The following is a 22,490-nucleotide window of genomic DNA, read 5'->3' on the forward strand; positions in this document are numbered from 1 at the left end:
CTGAACTTCCCTTTTATAATAACGTTCTGAGAATAAATAGATCCGTAAATAGGAAGCATTCTTATTAAACATAATTTAATAAAACATAACAAAAATAAATTTGAGAATTGAATCCACTTTATAAAATTTATCAAGTAGAATTGGATATTTTACAAGTATAATAGTTGGACATATTTCAAAGAAGATTACGGACATTTTATTTACATGTTGATAAACATACAGCTTTATGTTGATCTTTTCTTTTATGTCTCATTTTGCCATGTACTTACTCAGTCTAGAAGTTTACTAAATAGCAGGTAGATTTTATGTCAAATGGCAGAGATTAAAATGAGAAAGTGCTGCTGTTTGCTGAGAGAGAGACCTGTTGATCAGAAAAATCCTGAAAGCCTGATGTAGGCACAGCTGGCAAGTTTTGAAAGTTAGTTGTGCTTTGTCTGTCTGAAGCAGTTAATGTTGTACCTTCATAGAGAGTTTCTGGGCTTGTAACCTGGTTAATATATTTTAAGGCTCCAATAAGTTGTTTTGTATTATTTTAAGTCTCACTAGATGCAAAAAATAAGCTTACAATAGTTTTTACATTTTTGTGCTGTATCTTGTGGCCACAGTAATGATTAATGAAAAGCAATAACTTGCTTTAATATGCAAATAACTTTAAAAGGTGAGCAGTTAGTTATAACAAATTAAATTAGGTAGTTAAATATCCTTAGTCGTTAATAGATTTACATGACCACTACTAAAATCACAATCTAATAACACTTCACAGTTTAAAATACGTGTAATGTATGACACTGATTCTTAAACAGTATTAGGATAATTGCACATTAAAAGTTATAAAACAAAATATTTATGCATCTTTTTAATTCGAAGTGTTCCCAGACATTTTGGCTAATTTATATCAATTTTCTTCTCTTTAAACATTTTTTCTAGTAATTAGAAATCTGCTTCAATATACAAAACAATTTTCCCACTAGTTTCTGTGTGCATTATTGCCTAACTTGCCAATCTCTCAACAGTGTACCTAATGAGGTTTTACGTAATCTGGTAAAAGTTAAATAATCTAAAACCTCTGATAGACATGAAATGAATTATTGTTATGTCTGAAGGTAACTACCGCGTCACATAAAGATTTAAATAAACCTCTTATTTAAAAAGAACTTTGCACATACAGGCACATTCTTATGTTGACAAAATAAACTACAGCAATTAAAAAGGAACAGTCAAATCCCAACTAAAAATGTGGACTACACAATTTAAATTTAATCTAAGGTGGCTCAATAACTTTATTTTACTAACAAATTCAAATATTAGCAATGATAATGCAAAGATGAATAATTACAAATTATCAGAGCTGGCAGGAACTAAGGCAACATCCAAGTGAAGGGAAAAAACATTCTGTCTTACAATCCAAAAATCTCAGTTTAAAAACTATCTGATTTGCATTATGGTAAGGAAAGGGAAAGTTATAGTAAAGGCTAAAATTCTAAACAACTGATTAATCTGCATAATAATAACTGTACATATCTTTGAAGAATAATTTCCTTCATCTTTATGCATTCAGTTTCTTTCAATATGTTTCCTGTTCACTTTAGAATTTTTGGAATTAAAGATTTATGTTATTCTAAAAAACCAAATGCATTTAGAATATAAAGAAAAAGCTGCTAATTTTATTTCTTTAGTAATATGAACATTCAGAATAAATATGAAATGGTATGTGGTAAGGGCTGGTTTCAGAGCCGATGAGGCAAAATTTCTAGATTTTAGTGACACACCGAGCAAAAAAAATCTAGAAATGGCAAAACTTTCAGAATTTAGGAGAGCATTAGGCAGCATAATTTATGAAGACACTAGGCTGCAGAATTTAGTATCCACAGAGATTTCATCAGGTGGGAAAATGCCCAGCGCCAGCCCTGTGTATGATCCGTTAAGACATGTAAGGTGAATCGTTTAAATTGTCAGTTTTCAATTTCTTTATTAATAGAAAATTCTGTTTTATAAATGCTTTATTAATTACTATTAATAAAGAAATTTTTTTTAAATTTCTATATTAATAGAAAATTCTTTTTTATAAATTTATATATATATATTTTTTAATTACACACGAAAAGATTAGGAACATTTCTGATATTTTCCATGCTTGTGTCTAGTGAAAACTTGAGAAAATAAAGAGAAGATAAGCATGTTAAGAAAAGACTTCTAGCATCAGACATTCAAACATTATATTTTCATTGTCCTTCCAAAAATTCTTCATAACGTAAGAAATTCATCATAAAATATCTGTAATATACATCCATTATGTGTTAATATAATGAAGATATTTTTCATTTTGTCACATTTTTCTGGAGCTTTCTAGAATTGTGGGTCTATAAATCTTGCCTTCAAATCCTTCGAAACTTTACAAGTTGCAAGGTCTAAAATCCTAAAGAAAAATTATCCCTACCAATTCTGCAATAGAAAAAAAGGCCAAAAATATTTTGAAAAAAAAAATCAGTGGAAAAAAGTGCGAAATTAATTTTATAGAGAAAAGTGATGCATATTCTGGTAATTCTGAAACAATTACATGGGAAAACTTCTTACCATGAAAAAGTTAAAAAGAAATTTTCAATTAATTACATAGCTATTTGGCTTTGAATTGCTTTGTAAACTGTGCTTTATAGCATTTATTACCTTGTTTATTTTCCATATTCAAAATACTATATAATAAGTTGCCAAAATGGAAAGTAATGTCTCTTCCTAATATGACAGCAAAAAAATACAAATGTTTTATTTTAATGTTATTTCTTAAATATAATTTCAATATATTGCCATTATTTAATTCAATATATTACCATTAATTTATCAATGTTCTAATGTTTAAAAAAAAAAAATCGTCGAAAAATTCCCAGAACCGTACAAACCCTGTTAACATTTAGTTTCAATTCTGGTAACAGTTTACAAAACAGAAAGATATTCCTAAACAATTGACCCAGTTTGCATAAATATACCTTATTAATAAATAAATAAGACTCGCATATTATAAGAATATAATGATTTTGAAAATACAGTAATTTTCTGAACAGGTAATACATATGTATATATTTAAAAAAATTAAGATTTTAAAACATACCCTTTATTTTCAGCTGGTGTTGCATCTGATTTTCTATCTTCTTTTTCAGCTGCAAACAGATATGGATTACATATAGTTACAAACAAACTAACTACGGCAGCTACAAACTGTTACTAGACATTTTTAAAGTTTGGTTATTAAGCACTGTTACACAGCAGAAAATCATCTTTAATAAAACCTACAGATGGTGTAAAGTGCAAGCTGCAGATGATTAAAAACTATTGCTCTAAAGAATGAATCTGAAAACAACTCCAGAAATGAAATGTTTTGTAAAAAATAATAAGGACCAATGGCCCAAACAAATTTCAAGTTTTGAGCCATAGCTTTTTCTTAAGGAAGCCACAGCTAGTGGAAACTTGGCACCTTTATTTTAGAGCTTGTATATTTGAGATATTTTTGAAGAGTTTGCTTTAATAAATGCATCTCCTCCTGATAATAAGCCCTATGTATTATAAATATTCTATAGAATTTCAGCATTTAGAAGTAAAATAATATACATATATATATATATATATACAATTTAAATGAATTTTTTCCCCCTATACACATTTTTGTCTTCAAACTGAATGACATTTAGAAGTTCATTTACCAATTATCACAACTCATCATAAGCATTCACAAGTACTTCCGAGAAAAGGCTAAGCAACAGAATTAGATTAAATACACGCTAATGTACACTAATCCAAAAGACGAATGGTGCTGCGCATCTGACTATATTCTACGATGAATCTAAATGCCACATCTAAATTTCTATGAGTAGTGGTTCAGTGATAATTCTATGTTCAAAATACTTAATCTAGTTTTAAAGCGAATTTATTAAAATACCAAATAAATGATCTAGAATCAAATCTAATGTTACATATCAGCAGCACTCGAGCTGCATCAATCAAATCGTCAAACAAGTTCTGACTGTTGTCATTCCAAGGCAGAGAAAAGTTTCTATTCAAACCAGAACAGGTCCTTAAGTACCAAGTCTTCATCAATAGCTACAACAGCAACCAAGAAAACTTTTTATAAATTTAACAAATTCCTAAATCTAAAATTGTGTAATCTTTTTTAAGTCAATCCTGGACAAGGGTGAAGGAGCATGATGTCTCATTTCAGCATTTCTCACTCCAGGTTTTTAGGGGTGGGAATAAAAGTCTTTTTTTTCCCTTTTTCATGTGTTCAGGATGAAAAAATCAAAACTCCTGTCACTTCAGCCTTTCTTCTGTCTATAGCATGGAAATATACTCTGTCATTTTTTAAATAATTATCTTTAAAATCTTCTCACTCTTTACTTTAAATGCAGAAATTCAAAAATAAAATTAACATATTTTAAATAAATTGTTTGTTAAATAAGGAAAAATAAAAAAAAGAAGAGCTTTTAAGGTTGGTGGAGAAAATTTATTTCAGCTAATGCAAAACATTCTATAATCTTGAAACTAATACTCTGGCAAAAATTCGTAAAAAAATCCATTTCTCTATATGACTCTTTCACGATGAAATCAACATATTTAAAAAAAAAATTAGTGAAATAATGAATATATTTTATTAAAAATTATTATAGCAATATCACTTATGATTCTTTTAGGTCTATGGAATATTATATTAGATTTAATATCACTTCATTCCAAGATATTTTTGATTTTTTCCTTTTATTAATGTTATAGAATTTAAAAAATATTTTTGCCATTATTATGCTTTAGAAATTGACTTGACTTTATCTCAAGATAACACTGAATTGTATTTAAATTAAAAAACTAATTTTAATGTATTAGATACTATCACAAGTGAGATTAGTATTGTATCTAAGCATCTTCTGAATATGAAGATTTAGGTACGGACTGCCATCATCTCATTATTTCAAACATATTTCACAATCATATGATTCTCACTACTTTTTCAGATTTAGCATTATAGAAAAGTTGAAATGGAACAATTTTTAAAGTCTTATCTAGGAAAGCCCGACATAGGACATAACTAAAAGAAGTATCCTGATGAAAAATTTTTGAATTTCAAGGATGTAAGAATCTGATGAATTAATTATCCAGAGCATCAGAAAACTGAGACTAATTTGCTACAATCTTCCCTGCATTTTGTACCACCATGGATAATTATGTCTACAAAGGCATGACTCATATTTAAGTGTATGGCAGTTCTATCTGTAGTCTGTAGACATAGATTCACTGCTTATTCTGCTGGTTCGTTATGTTATTTGCAACTCTAACCAGTACCTCCCTTGGGTGTTTATCACTGCCCTTTTGACTTCCATTTTTTAAATCTTGCTATCCATTCATACACTTATCCTTGACTTACAGAAAACTGTCTTCATAGTAAAACTTCTTTCAACTAGAGATCTGGAAAGATTCCACACTCTCTGATTGGGGTGAGAAGGATACTTCTGTTGTTTTTCCACAGTGCAAGGCCAGGTTACACAAACTAGTGAATTGCTCAAGCATCATGATCCCCAAATGAGTTTCTTGTAAAACTTCAGATTTAAGATTCTAAAACATTTTTTTTTCATCTGGAAATAAGATTTTACATTCTGAATTATAATTCTTTTCTTGGGGGTGGGGGGTACTTTATATACACATTATCATCCATGATATCTTGTTGATTTAAAAAATATTTTACCTATAAAAATTTCATTATCAACTCACATCTCAAGCCCCACTATGTTAACTGTACCAGAAATATTATTCTATTTCCTGATAATAAATGGCTAAATAAAAACTCTTACACTATAACACACTCAATTCTTATTATATGTGAGATTTATTTACCAAATGCAAAAAACATTTTGATTACTTTGAATTAGTTTTTAATCTAGATGGGAAGTGTACTATGCTCAATGGATTCTCAAATCTGCTTTGCAGCTCTTCCAAATATTACAGTAGTTTAATTTACTGCAATACCATATTCACTAATTTTCAGGATTCAAGAAGTAATCTCCTTTCAAAATCATTTTACTCCTCTTTTTATGAATAAATTAGTTACATTTATAAGTAAAAAACATTTTCAATTAACTTACTTTTAATATCTGCTTCCTTTTTAGCATCAACATCATCATTCTTATGTTTCTTTTTAGGGCGATGAGAACGGACATCTCTACGACCATCTCCTTCATCTTCACTATCAGAAAATTCTTCATCACATGCAATTCTTTTTTCTGAAGCTCGTATGCTGATACGCTCATCAGGATTCTCCTTATCTTCATCTTCACTTTCATTATCAATTGCATCTTCTGGAATAGCTGTTGGAAAAAGAGAATATGACAGAAAAGTGACTATTTACATGATAACAAAATTAGAACAATATTATATATAAGTAATCTTATCACAAGCCTAAATTTTAATTATGAAAAGAGCAGATGTTAAATACTTATTTGCACATTTCCTCCTTTGAATAATATTATATATAAGTAACCTTGTCACAAGCCTAAATTTTAATTATGAAAAGAGCAGATGATAAATACTTATTTGTATATTTTTCCCTTTTAGAACTTAAATAAGCCAGCAAAATTGTAATAAAAAATTACCTATAAGCATATATGGGCCTCTTCAAAAAATGTTATTGCATATTTCTGAATTTAAGCCAATCTATATGTAAACCGAAAAGAAAAATTTTGCCGCGGAAATTTACCAAAACTGGGAGGGGGGACCTATCTAATAAACCTAATTTCAAACTGTCCTCTGAATCCAGTTATATATCACCAAAAGTTCATAACTGGTCATCTAACTTAGCTACGACCATTACACAAACTGAATAGCCCTCATTTACTTGGGAAATCTTCTAATCATTTAAAAACAGACAATCAGCAATTTTGGCTTAAGCCGCGGACGAAATTAAAATGCCATTATCTACATGTTATGGATGATGGATGAAGCTGAATGATGATTATCTACAAGGTGAATAGTAGCAATGCGAATGCTGAAATGGAATACCATTTGCATGGATTTGACCATAGCAGAGAGTGATTTCCAAGAATTGTAAGTAAAGTCCAAGTGAGATACTGTTATTCAGAAATCTCATTAATTCATGTTAGTAAAATAAAAATATGTTCTCAATTATTCAATTTAGTGATCAAATTAATTGCAAACCATTTGCAACTTGTATATAAGCCCACAAAAAAGCTTCAGTAGCCAAAATTTGAATAACTGCAATTTATCTGCAAATAATGCATATTGAATATTGCCTCTGACCCATAATAATAGTAGCAAGTGAATACTTAAATGGGAATTACTGATGAATACAGATGTAAGTTTTCTTGTAGCACAAAATTCTGAAGCCATTAATCAAAATCAATGTTTCATGGGTATCCATAATTTGTTTTAAACCTTCTTTCAAGTTTAGGCTACTATAATTATTACAAATTATAACTAATTTTCTAATTTCATCTACTAAAAGAAATCGATTGTTTAATTTCTGCCGAATATTAACCCAAGTAAAGTAAAATGGGAGGGGAAAAAAAAAAGGAGAGAGAGAGTTTTCAAGCAATGATTGAGTTGAGGTGCAGTAACGTTAGCTGCAAAACAATTTAAGTGCAACAGAATGACCATATCAAAAATTTGGAAACATGCTTCTGAAAATAATTGTCAAGGTAAATCTTATGATTCTTTGAAACAAAACTGCGGAGGAAATGCCAAGATTATGAAGAAAAACTTGAATTTTTCTTAGCAGAAGAGGCATCTTTAGCCTTTGATAAATATTTCTCCCGATATAATGGATAATATGTTTCTGTCACTTCAATAAGTTATGCTGAAAGCAATGATGAGTGATGGCTCCAATACTTTTAGCTCATGCATATAGGAAAAGCAAAGCTTTGTCACTAAGAGATCCTATCTACAAATTCAAAATGCAGTACAGTACAAAGTCCGAAATCCGGACTGTTCGGGACTTCGGTGATTCCGGACTTTTCTGGATAATAGATAATCAATCTAAATCTGGTAAGACGGCATGCAGAAATTATACAATGAAAAATATGAAATCGTAATTTATGAAATAAAGAACAATTATGATCTAAAGGCTATCAAAATTTAAAAAAAAAAAAAAAAAAAAAAGAAGAGAGAGAGAGAGAGAACTTAATATTTGTTTACTTTATTAAACATTTCTTTCAATGCAAGTTGTTTAAGATGCTTCCACAAAAAAATTCAAAAATTTCCTTTTTAAATTTTCTTGTGTTATATACAGTGGACTTTCCAATGCCATACTCCTCGCATAATTTTGAGATGGATATCCCTTTATCCATTTTTTGCAGCAATTCCACTTTTTGTTTAACGGATATCGAAACATGGTTTCACTTTCCTGATCCTTTGGCAACTCAAGAATTGGAAACTCTTTTTGACTTTTCGAAAGTTCAAGCTTAGTTTTTGTAAAATTGCCATAATAATAGGCAGTCTGCAAATTGTCCTGCTCCTATTGCATATAGAATTAAGCCTGAATTGTATTAGTTTAGTTGTTTACTATGTTTATTTCTTCCCATGCTTTTATTTATTGCACATGCTTCGAACTAATCCGAGTCCTGAATAAATAAACTCCCACATATACTTAAGGCTTTATCCAGGGTCGATGCTCGATAACGCCTGGTGCAGTCTCTACGGGTCCTAAATTCTGCTACAAAGTGGTTTCCCAAGTTCTAAATTTTCACTGTGCCTAAACTTTGGATCCCAGTGCTTTTCCCAAATCAGAAAAACTTCTCATCCCTTAATTTTGCTGCTCGGTGCTTCTTCAAATTCCAAAAATTTCGTCTTCCCTAAATTCTGCTGTCCGGTGCGGCAACATTCTGCCACCGCTTCTGGGTTTGTGGTGAATAACATATCAGTTATTCTTAATTAAAATAGCACTAAATATAATCTTTTGGCCTATGAGTTTTATTAACAAAATCTATTTTTAGCGTATGAAAATAAATTTTTGTTGAATTTTTCTCATCAACATTTCTTAGAGCATTTAAAAATCTATAATCATCGCCAAGCGTAATGTTAGCATAGAAGGTTGCCATACTCTTGTTATTCAATTACTAATATAAAAAAAATTTTAGTATTGCTAAACATGCAGTGATGAAAGCAAAATATAATAAATAATGACTCGCCAGGTCGGCATCAGGGATATAAAAAAATAGGTTAATGTTTCGGTTTGAGATGTATGCCGAAGTAGATACTCAGCTACGGAGCCAAATTACTAACCTCAGAAATTTATGCTTACATGATTGTTTTTCCAAAACGAGGTATTTTATTTAGTGCCTAAGTGAAATTAAGAATCAGAATTTTTAAGTGAATATCTCCCCATGCTTTATTATGGAAGGAAAAATCAAATGTGCATGTGTAAAGCATTAATTAAAAAAAAAATATTTGTGGCTTTGAGGTCCGGATTTTAGATTATTCCGGATAATGGACGTACGGATTTCAGACTTTGTACTGTACACTCAAAATAAAAATTAGGAGCAACATTTTAAATTTAATGTTTAATTTAATCTAGTGTTTTAATAATAAATATTGCATTCCATATTTATTTACTTCTGTTAATATTATTATGGGACATATTAAATTCATCAGTTGCTACTATTATTATGGGATAGAAGGAGTATATGTTAGCTTCTGAAACTTCTGTACATACATAAAAGAATTACTCTTTTCTTCAAAAAAATGAAACTAAATTCTCAATCTCATTTAGTATTTCAAAAAATTGTTAAACTGATGCCACTTAAAATTTTGCATGGATGCTTTAAAATCTTCTTAGGAATAATACATATAAGTTTCATTTAAGAAGGGTAAATACATATTTTTATTGACAGAATTAAAAAGGAAAATTTATATTTTGCATGTGTCTCTTTTATATTGAATTCCTTCATCTTAACTTGGTATTTTACATGCTACCATAACTTAGGGAAAGATAAAAAAGGCAATACTTACGCTGCATTTGAACTCCTGGAGCATGAGGTAGCATTCTTAAATTTTCAAATAATCTAGTCCTATTTAAATTAAAGATAAAAAAAGGATTTTTTTAGTCATGACATGAAACAAAAGGCACACTCTTTTGGAAAAAAAAAAAAAAAAAATCGAAGCACCATGAAGTGGTTGTTTTTGATGAAATTGAATATGTGTATAGCTCATACACAGATAATCACATGATTAAAAACTCAAGGTCATAGTACCTGTTCACAGCTTACAATCACCCACGGAATGTTTAAATTATTAGCTGGTCGAACTGCCCCAGACGACAATGCATGCTTGAACTCGTCGATGCAAGGAGTGTTAGAGGTTCCTGCAAAGGTTATCCTGCAACACACTCCCCCAGGCATTCATCAGTTGTCACTCCAGATCTGCGATATTTTGTGGTGCCCGAATCTGGCGGCCTACTATGTCCCAGACATGCTCGATTGGTGAAAGGTCTGGCGACCTTACTGGCCAAAGAAAGGTATCAATCGAACGTAGACATTCCAGAGATATGCGAGCGGTAAGTGGTCTGGCATTATCTTGTTGGAAAATGGCCCCAGGATGACGTGCCATGAAGGGTAATGCAACCGGCCGTAGGATGGTATCAACATATCGTTGAGCTGTTAAAAAGGTACAAAGGATGACTAAAGATGACCTGCTGTCATAAGAAATAGCACCTCAAACTATCACACCAGGGTTTATGGCTGTATGCCTTTGTAAAACAAAGGCTGATTGGGATTGCTGGCCCCGTCCTCTCCAGACATGAACACGATGGTAATCTGCTTCAAAAGTGAAGTGGGATTCACCGCTGAACACTATGCGATGCCAGTCTGATGGCAGCCATGATGATCGGCTGTGACACCACTCTAGACGACTCCGCTGATGTTGTGGGGCCAAAGGCAAACGTCTTAAAGGCCTCTGTGAGCGTAACCCCGCCTCAGACAAGTGCCGTGAGATGGTGCACGGTACACGGGAGGAATAGTCGTGGTTGTAGTGCGTTGAATAGTCGACAATGATACCGTTGGGGCGGTTCTGGCCTGGCTAACAATCATCCTATCTTGCCTCACATTTGTGATCCTTGGCTTTTCAGAGCCTTCATTTCATCGGCAATTTCCCTGTAACAATCATTTGCTACCAAGAACTTTGCACAGCAGTGTCTGTACCCTGCAGGTGGTGGCCTATTACTCAGTATGACCACACAGCTTCACACAACCCTACAATGCGACCATGTTCGGGAAGTCGTTTAGTTGTCTGTTAGGTCTTCGATATCGTTGTAATGGCATTTTTAGTTGCTTCTTTACAGAATTACAACGGCAGCAACCAAAGGAGGGGGGGGGAAAAGAAAGAAAGAAAGAGAGGAGGAGATAACTTTTCCAACTCTGTTACTGGTTTTATACTTTCCGAATTGTGCACTAGAAATGCAAACTATAATAGCAATTCCTGTTCATTTGCCTTGAAACTTTGATCATTTGCATGTTCGATCAAGATGTTTTTGCATACAAAATTTCGTCACGACCGCAAAAGTCCTTTTTGGTGCTTCAATTTTTTTGCAAAAGAGTGTATAAAGAATTTCAGGCAAACAAAATGTATAAACTATATTAAATTATTCAAAGAGACTGTTTTCTGTGACCCCTATTGCTTAGAATTCATGTTCAGTGAATTTTCCATTCTGATATCCAGCGCATTAGCAATAATCATTAACCCGTTCACGATGGGCACCTCTGTTACCGAAGAGTTCTCTTGGGACGGTGCATTAACCGGATACGTCGTCTTGTGGGGACGGGCAATTCGTGCTCCTAAGCCTAACTTTGGAAAAAATTTGTATAAATTAAATTTGTCATCCAATTGTTCCAATTTTTGGTACACTATGAGAAGAACATTTAGGTAGTTGTCTGAATTAATTTTAAACCTTTACTGTTATATTTTCCTTAAAAATTTATAAAATACTCATTCTAGAATAATATAATTTTTCCTTTATCCCACAATTAAATATATATGGAAAAATATCCAAACAATCACAGATTTTATTTAACACAACACATAATTAAAATTTTAAAATATTCAAACTGTCTTTCATAAAAATTCCAATTTGCAAACAATGAAAAGGAAGCAATATTTCAAAAAATGATGTATATAATTTTCAATGTATGATATTCTTTGAAACATGGGTGTACGCAAAATCCAATGCTACAAATGTCACAGGAATAGAATATCAGCAAATTTGACTCATTTAGCATTTGTGTATCTTCTACGGTCAGATAGCACTTTCGTTTTGCCATTAAAAAATAGAACACCAGCAATAGAACATTAAAAAAAAAAAACTTCCGTTAAGCCATACAAAATATTCGTCTTAAATCTGGAAAAATCAAAGAGTAATAAAAAAGTCTCCAATGATAGAACATCTACTCCACTATATGGTGATAAAAAAAAATGTTAAAAATAAATAAATAAATAAAATAAAAAGTATTCCAGGGCATCGAAAACATGTTCATTTGTTTATATGAAATGACACAGTAAGAACCATCACGTTACTCAAGACTAACGAATTAGCATTTGTGTATATTCTTCTACGTTCAGATACCTATATCGCAAAAATAAAAATAAAAATTACCTCAAAGCATTGAGAACACATGCATTTGTTTATATCAAATGAGGCAGTTAAAGAGACATTACATTGCTCAACACCCACCTACAAATCTCCCTCTCTTTCCAAAACAAAATACCAAAAATAAAAACATTGCATAGGAATGAAGGTACACATACTTAACTTTCAATATATTTCCCCATAACAGACATACAGCTACATCTAGCGACAACAAAAAATATTAATTAAATGTTCTATCTAAAAAGTCAAATATGACACACCCGGGCGTGAGGTAATGTTCGCTGCTGATATCATTTGATTCTGATGCCCATACTGAACGGGTTAAGTTGAATGCACTGATCCTCTTGAGTCGTATCCCCAACACAGCAAAGACCATCATGCATTATGGATAGGTGCCTGTAATATCAAAATATCGCCCAACTCCATCTCCAATACAGCAAATTCTATCATGTATTATGGGTGGGTGCATTTGGCTGCCAAGATCACTGCTTGCTATGCATGTCTGTCCTGGCATTATCAATGCACAAAAACTACATATTTTGTATGATGTGACATTAGGATTGTATACCTCTACAAGATGGTGATATCCCCTTTAGATGGAGAAATGTGATGACACCATGTACTCCAGTACTTCACATTCCTTTTTCTTTATTTTTATGAAGTGACCTAATAACAATATCCCAATTGTCAATAGTTTCAGCCTCATAAGGATATCTCTCACACTATACGAAATAATATGCCATTGAGAACTCTTGTTCCCATATTTACTGATTTGCCATTTGAAAATATGCCATTAACACAAATAATGTGAAGATTAATTATTCACATGCTATAAAACTGTAAATAGGAAGGGAAAAACTATAATGGAACTTAAACTAAATTTCAAAGAATCAGTTTTTCCTCTCTACTTACCTTATTTTTTCAAGATATTCAGGAGTATTTTGATTTGCCATGTTAGATGGGCTAATATGAAGTTTAAAATCAGGTCCAAAATATTCAAAGTAATCATTATATGGTAGCTCTAAAGAGGAAAATAAAATGCATTTTAAATTTATAAAAGATAATCCTTCTACATTTATGACAAAATGAAAATTATTAATATTATATTTCTGAATACTAACCAAAATCCTCAGACAAAATTAAAATGAATAAGATATAATGACGCTACAAATTAATCTTTATTAAAACACAGAAATAACTTTTTATGACATTAAAACAATATTAATAATAAATTTAACAATGCAGATGTCAGAATACAATGAAAATGATATTCTAATATCTGCACAATAAATATATTAATGTAGAAATTCTGTCGTTATTTAAAATCTTATATGTAAATAACTAAAAACTTTCTTCCATATTTATATGTTACCGTCAGTCACATAAACGTAGTATACCTGCTCTGCGCTTAAAAATATGGAAAGGCAGAATATATCATTACCTCTTTGGGTGATGGTAATAATGATTCAGATTTGGGGATAATAAAAATTCTCATTAATTTCATGTGCTCAAGCCCATGAATAAAATACCCATGAATGAAAAGCCCATGAAAAATTTAAATAGAGTGCTTAATTTCTCAGGTAGCAGCAACTAGTTTGCAAAATTAATTATTAAATAAACTCATCAACGAAGGAGATCAGTTCATTTTGAAGCTTAAATAACACCAAGGCTCTTCTCAAAGCCATCAGACAATAAATGATTCAGTCTTATTCCAGAAGAAAATCCAAGTAATGAGTTCCTACAAATTCTTTTGATAACATGTTTTAAAATTGGCAGAAAATTGCCAGTTGATGAAATATTTATACACGAGCTATCCTTTTAATTAAAGGATAAGATATATACATATATTTTATTCATCACAAAATTACTTTTATTACTTTTATCAAAGTGCAATAATAAATTAAAAATATTCATTAAATAATTAAATCTTATTAATTTATTTATTCTTAACATTAACGCATTACACGATTACCATGCACTAAAAGTTTTCAAAGTAATTAAACCTTTAATTAGATGAAATTTAAAAGCCTAATGCATATTTTCATATGTAAATTAATATAATAATTAACAATTAAAAATAATATAAAATGTACACTTTTATTAATCAGCCGAATAAAAAATATCTTGGCAGCTTTCTAGCATTAGTTATTAAATTATTTATTCATTTATATAACTTTCATATCAAATTATTTCATGTATTAGAATACAAACAAAAATCTTGTAATTTCATTTTTTCTATAAATACAAATAATTAGTTACAGCAAATATTACCATAAGAATGGCACTTATATTTGCAATCCACGTAACCTTTTCAGGAATGCAAATATAATGCATAAAATATATATATATATATATTTGTAGTCAATGTTTTAAACAAAAGTTTCGCTGTGTACAATGCCTAAGTAGAAAACATTATTTCAGTTTCTGTTAACCCTTTAAACGGCACCAGTATGTAATATATACTGTTAATTTTTAACCTCCTAAAATTTTTATTTTGTTAATTTTTTATTTAATTTTTAACAATTTGTTAATTTTTAACCTCCTAAAAAAATGCTAATTTTTCTACACTAAAAGATGTAATCTTCAGTTTCTAGTGCTTCCTTTTGATTCCAAATGGCAGCACTACCATATGAATGCTCAATACTTTGCAGTTATGAAATTAATATACCTCATTCAAAAGTAGCATGTTTGAATATTCATAAATTATATAGAAGGTTAAGAAAAAATTTAAAATCTTAAAATATATGATGTACACATGCTGAAACTCATATATTTAGTGCATTTTTATTGATCCTTAAAAGAAAATTATTTATAAAATTTTAATACCGGTATATAAAATATACCAGTGCCCATACTGAGGGTATCCTGCCAATAGATGGTAGCACCAAACTTCTCTGCTGAATGATGTGACAGAATTTATTTATATTATAATTATTTATGATGTAATATGATACAGTTGCTTATGATTAATTTAAAAGTTGTTTATGATAAATATTATGTTCATGGGGAGGATGGGGAGTTTAACAACCCTATGCTAGGAATGAATAAAAGCATTTTATTTTCTTCTTGTACTTTGCTTACTCCAGTCGAGTGACAAAGTCTAAAATACATTCTAATATCACACTATATTCTAACAAATTTTATCAACTCATTAAAAAGTAACGCACTTGCATAATAGAAGAGTAAAGACCCCTTATGCCCAATTTTCAGGATGCACCAAACACTGAAAACCACATGTTTAACAGTTCTTCAACTAACTATGTATGTAAAAAAATTTCAATTTAACATGTAATGTCATCATTTTCCTGCCTTCCCCCTTTTTTGGTTGTTGTTGTAATTCAAGATAAATATGGAATTAAAACATAAAATACATATATAAACAACAAATAACAGATTTCTTTTTACAATTATAAATTATCATTATTCCGGGGGGGGGGGGATCGCTCAACCGAGGCAAGGTGGTTGTGCAAATGGCAAGTACTAAAAAATACCATGCCCAGATTTATCAGAAGTTCTATAGAAAAAATGAACTGAAATTAAAAATACACAATATTATTCTTATGCAAGTTGTTTGCATAACTACTTTTACATAGCTTCTAATATAGTAAAGACAAATTCTGAGTTCTAATTTCAGAGGTCACTAGAACTTGAATGGTGTAATACCTATTGCCAGATGAAAACAGAATTCTGGTTTTCTGCAACATGTAATCCCACAAAAATTTTTACCAAAGCATTGAAGGTCAGCAAAGTGTTAATATAACTATTTATTAATTAATATATCAATAAGAAATATCTTGTTTTGGCATTATTTATAAAAAAATATGTTAAATAGGGCAGAAGTGCAATAAAAAAGTTCAAAATCACCGTCCTAAACTTATTTTCCAAAATGCATAATATTTGGGGCCTGAGTTTAAAACCTGACAACTAATACACCTATTGCTTATATTCATCTATTAAAGCAAAGTCATTTTTGACAGCCTCCCACTATCTAAAAGAAGGATATTCTCTTTCTGTTTAATGAATGGCTATTACAATAGAGTCCTTAATTTCAAACATCAACTATCCTAAAGAAAAGTTATTCGAACCTGTAAAAACTTGTCAACAAAGATTCTTCATAAAGTCTGAAGAAGTATGTCTTCATAAAGTCTGTGTAAGCAAAATTTTTCAAAATCCTCCAATAACTCTAGTTCTTAACAAAAACCTTTCTTTAGTCGTAATGATGTTCTCTTTCTTTAGCAAACGCTTGGTCTTACTTCTGTTGCGTTTCTAAGGGGTTCAAGGATTTGGAGTAAATAATGACAACACTTGATAAAGAATGAAAACTCAATTTATTAGCCAGTATTATTCAGGATAGTTCTAACACATGTTTACAGTCACTGGAAAACAATGACAAACATGCTGAAACAATCAGCAATACAGCCTTCAGGCTATAATGGTGAAGACAGCTTCACGGCAAAGCACTAGAATACAGCTCAACTCAATTAGGTTGTTCTTGGAACTCAGCATGCTCTCAAGACTCTCCAAGCTACAACTCGCGCACTCGATAGCCTCAATGCGCACTCTCGATGCACCAACTCATGACACACTCGACGACCAACTCAACACTAGACTATGAGACACACGATAAACTCGCGAGTGACTGCTACTCAGCAAACAGGCAAGGTTATAGAGCTTTTGAGAACATTCTGAGCCAAACTGGTAAGAATCCGTTCTAGAAGGTTCTCCATCCGTCTATAGCATATCACCAATTTTGTCGCCAAATGGGTAATTTCTCGCCAAATATGGCAATCATGCCTTCCCTTACCATTTTCTGCCAACCCTAAATTTTCCTTGCTGGAAGCTATCTTACGCAGCTGGCCATTTTTTAATACTTTACTTCTACTCTGATGATGTGGAGGTAATTATATCACAAAAGTACTTCGTAAACTAAATTCCTTATTTACCCCAGTAATCAAAATATTAATTCTCGGATCCTTGGGACTTCTTACAATCATTACTTTTGTTCCAACAATCTATGTTTCTTTTATTCAATCTGTTTTAATCTTGGGGCTTAGCTAAAAAAATTCTACTTGTTGAGTTTATAATTACAGCACTTAAATGCGAGAGATTTGTACTCTCAACAACAACAACAAAAAATGTTTCAACAACATAAACAATAAGCATACTAGCTGTGAATAATAATGTAACAGAAGACACAGTTAATATATTTGTTAAAAATACTTTAAAAAAATTTCTTTTAGATTCCTTTGCAATTACAATTGTTTTTACATAATTTAATCACAAAATAAAACACTTGAAAATTAATTTCTACTTAATTAAAATAAATAATGCAATAATTTAAAGTAAATATTTATTTGTATAGTTGCTTTTATAAAGAGAGAAAGCTATATCCATATAAATCACTCATATAAGCCAATCTCATTCAATTTGGATAAATGAAGCTGCATACTATACTTCCAAATATACAACATATTGTCACTAATTAAAAATAGAAACATACTGATGTCAGTAAATTTTTTGCGCTTGACCTTAAATATTATATTTACAAATAAAACGAGGCTAATTTTAAATATTTTACACAGACATTTCACAATATTCTGTAAAGCTTTTGCTTAATTAAAGAAAGAAAAACCAATAAAATGTTAAATGGCAGACTTTAGATCTATGTTCATTACTTAATAAAAAATCTTAGAATTCACATACCATTTGCTACATCATGATTAAGTGCAACGGACGTTTCATGAGTCCAACATCTAGCAACATTTCTAATAGTGTAGCCACCTCCACCCAACAGCAGCAGTGGCAAATTATATTTCTTCACAAATTCAACACATTTGCCATGACCTTTTAATGTTAGGTTAAAACAGCCAAGCCTATCACCAGACAAGGAATCAGCACCACATTGAAGAACTATGGCGCTTGGTTGATACATTTCCATTACTTTCGAGATTAGCTGTTAAACAACAATGTAGGTAAATATTACATATGTACATTTGAGTGGAAATATGTTATTTGCAGTACAAACAATAGAATATATATCAAATTTAGTAAAACTATTTACACCAAAATATATGAAGCATGATAAATTAATAAAATGATATTTAATTTATACATATTCAATACAGCTTCTCATGCAGCAGATTGTTCCACCAATTACACTCTCATTTCTAAAGACTATATTGAAATAAAGTCTTTTAAACGTCTGCTTAATAATTTAGAAAACATTAACTGAAAAAAGAAGTATCATTTTCTGTTGACTCTTACCCTAAAAAATATTTCAGATATGCAAGTAAACAGATACCATACAATCTACCTTGTTAAATAGTGAATTAAAACCACTATTTAACAAGGTTCGAAACATAATTCAACATTTAATAATTTAAAAATTTAACCACTTTAATTATAATTTAATATTTTTTAATAAATTAACATAATATAAATAATTTGAACAACTATTATATAAAAAACAAATGTCATTTGCAACTGGTCCGTCTTACTAAAAGAAGTATTTGAGACATATAAGTAAATGCAAATGATAGAAACCGTACATCGAATTAAAATCTGTATTATAACATGGCTCAAAACAAAAATCTATCAGCATTTCTGAAGGGGGAAGACGAGGAAAACTTTCTTTCAGTCCAAGTGCTAGAAAATTTTAAAAATAACCTATATGCCACATTCCAGCTGAATGATAACTAATATCACTGGTAGATAAACTAATACAATGAATCAAAGATTCTAAAAATTATTATCAAATATTGCAAACATCTATTGTTCATATAATAAATTTGTGCACAGCACTCAAAGATAATATAAATAAATAAATTAGTCTGAAGAAAGACTGATTTACTATCCTATAAAAGTGGGTGGAAAAACTGTAACCTTCAATGGGTTTGACCTCAGCCCTTGAAATGGTACTCCATTTAGATTCGAAACTAATTTATCACATAGTATAAATTATCACACATGATTTAAAAGATTTTTAATATGTAAAAGCTGAGAAAATGTAAAAAAATCAAAAAAAAAAAAAAAAAATTTCTGGGAAATTTATATCTACTTACCTTGAAATATAAAAAGTCCAGAGTGTTTCCAGAGTGTTTTTGCACTGAATTGAGGCATCATTTTAAAAGAACTCAAAATTGATTTAAATTTGCTTTATAACATGATTCAGTTTATTCAACTATTTATAATGATTTTGACATAAAATATATTGATATTTAATTATATATACTAAATTTTATGCTTTTTATTAAACTTAATTTTGTAATTTTCTTGCATCTTTTCAGTGAGAAAATATTGAGTAGGCAAGGAAGTTTTAATTTATAAAAGTACTTTAAGTAAATATAAAATTAATATTTAGTGTACATATTATTGTGTCAATAAACTTAGTACTGTATCATATATTTGTAAGATACTTTCTTAACATGTACCGTCATGGTGTAATTGGAAGCATATCTGATTAGTAATCAGGAGGTCAGTACTTCGAATCCCAGCAAGAGCACTTCCCCTTTTTTACATCTCCTGCTTTTAAAAAAATCAAAAAATTGTTCTACAGTGGAATTAACTAGAATGTGGTGGACGAAATTCATCACTATTAGGATTTAGCAACTAGGCCCAAAGCTCTCTCTACTTTCATGGTGTAATTGGTAGCACATATGTCTACCAATAGGAAGGCCCAGACTTCGAATTCTAATGAAGACACTGCATATTTTTTCTGTTCCAAAATGAACCTAATGATTCTACATATTGATGTAAAGCCAAATGAAATACAAATATTAACTAATTAATCATGGGTTGAATATTCATATAAAATTCTATAAATATCCACCACAGATTAAGGAAATTGATTTCAAATAAAATCTAATGAAAAAATCACTAGGGATAAGAAAATGAAATTTGCACAATTTAATTTTAGTGCTTACTTTCATTAGCAAATACTAAAAATTAAAAAACGGAAGTTCGGCGATCTATCGGAAGACCAGAAGTGTAAAAAAATCGAGAAAGTTGGCCATTACAGAAATCCAATGTAATTAAATCTTACAAATTAGAGATCGTTTTCATAAACCTTTTATTTTTTTGCTTATTATTTTTACCTTCTATTTTTTGTTTATTATATTTCATATTTGAAGAATCTTAGATTCATTCTAAAATTCAATTGGAAACCCTGAAAAAAGGAACTGGAACTTACAACAGTATGTCATTTAACATATTTACCTTATTCTATTATTTTACTTTTAAATTAACAAAAAAAAAAAAAAAAAAAAAAAAAAAAGGGGGGGGGAGGGCTTATTAAAATTGGAAGACACTAGAAACTTAATTCATAATAAGGCATTGCTAAGAAATCATTCAGAAAATCATAAAGTGAACGTACTTTGTAATAATTTAATGTCTCTCATTCTGTTATTCAAGAAGAAACAAATTTTTTATACCAAATAAATAGACTACATTTGTTAGTTAGAAGGAAGGTAGCCCCAGATTTTAGAATAAAGTCTTATTTGCATGAAATTCAAGATTTTTTAATAATTAGCATTTATAAGAAGTTACTTACTGGTTGAAAAATGCCTTGTTCATAAGACTCATCATCTATACCATCACGAAGAGGAAAATTGACAGCATAGTATTTCCCTTTACCTGCACCTATGTCCTGGGGGTGGGAAAGAATTAATATAAATTTTTATTTATTAACTTATTTCGTAAAATAATGACTCTAAACAGGGTAATGTAAATACACCAATTAAAAAAAAAATATACTATTTACTGACATTCTATAATAGATTTTTTAGGGGAAAGGAGTAGCATATGATTGCCAGATATGAAACAAATACCATTAATCATATAATCCTTCATACATACATTTTTAAATCTTCACATAATTAAAATAAACTTTAAAAAAAAATTCTAATGACTAGGCAATGTGGTGCGGGTGGGCAGCAAGGCAATCCCACCCCATAGACAGACGGAAAGCCACAATTACATTGCACCTTAGACGATGGGGAGTAAGAGAAGGACTTATCACTCTCCAACTTTTTAAGGCTGTACGAGTTTGAAGATCTCGTAAGATACAGTCAAGTCGTTAATTCGGACACCCATAATCCGGACCTCAAAGCTAAAAACTTTCTGCGCATGCGCCGCGTTGGCACATGCGCACAGGCGTTTTACGCGTGCGCGTAAGACCTTGACTACTGCACATATGCGTCTGCGCAAGTGCAGAATACGTTTTCGCCTGCGCGTTTAATGTATAACGGACGGTGTAAGCTAAAATTATATAATTATCTATTTCAGTTAATGTTAATGATTGCGTTGTTCCTTAATCTTCGAATTGGATCCCGCTTATTATTTTTTGCAGACTGTAAGAGCAATTTTATAAAAGTAAACTTGAACTTTCGATTATGTCAAATAGAATTTCCGATGCTGGAACTTCCAAAGGATCTACAAAACGAAAGTATGTTTCGATGTCCAACAAACAAAAAGTGGAATTGCTGCAAAAAATGGATAAAGACATGAAGAATGTGACAGAGAGGTTAGTGAAAACGAAAAAATTTCGATTGACAAGTTAGTCGGTATTCTCGGCACAGCAATTAACGGGACTTGAACAGCGGAACTTTGTAACTGAACAAGAAATTATGTCTGTTTATAGAATTAAAGAGAAGGTATTATCACATAAAATGAAGCAACTTAAACAACTTACATTAAAAGACATGTTTAATAAAGTAAACAATAAATATTTAGCTTTTTTTTTGTAAATTTTGATACCCTTTAGATCATAATTGTTCTTTATTTCATAAATTATGGTTTCATATTTTTAATTTTAGAATTTCTGCATGCCATCTTACGAGATTTAAACTGATGATCTATAATCCGGAAAAAT

General features: G+C 30.5%; 1 protein-coding gene across 2 annotated transcripts in view; it reads right to left on the minus strand.

The window, feature by feature from the left end:
• Positions 1-22,490, minus strand: part of HDAC1 (histone deacetylase 1) — a 77,321-nt gene that overhangs the window by 13,752 nt on the left and 41,079 nt on the right. For both annotated transcript variants that reach the window (XR_015043106.1, XM_085824188.1), the window contains exons 7-12: positions 21,171-21,266; positions 18,326-18,575; positions 13,535-13,643; positions 9,994-10,052; positions 6,117-6,338; positions 3,104-3,152 (exon numbers count right to left, since the gene is read on the minus strand). Coding sequence is in view for 1 of the 2 variants with exons in the window: in XM_085824188.1 (XP_085680314.1) it covers positions 3,104-3,152; positions 6,117-6,338; positions 9,994-10,052; positions 13,535-13,643; positions 18,326-18,575; positions 21,171-21,266 (785 nt within the window). In the remaining variant the exon portion in view is untranslated. The remainder of the gene's footprint in view (positions 1-3,103; positions 3,153-6,116; positions 6,339-9,993; positions 10,053-13,534; positions 13,644-18,325; positions 18,576-21,170; positions 21,267-22,490) is intronic.

This window comes from Stegodyphus dumicola, chromosome 9, assembly GCF_044657685.1.
Source record: "Stegodyphus dumicola isolate Sdum_Otavi_A_Nest chromosome 9, ASM4465768v1".
Lineage (NCBI taxonomy): Eukaryota > Metazoa > Arthropoda > Arachnida > Araneae > Eresidae > Stegodyphus > Stegodyphus dumicola.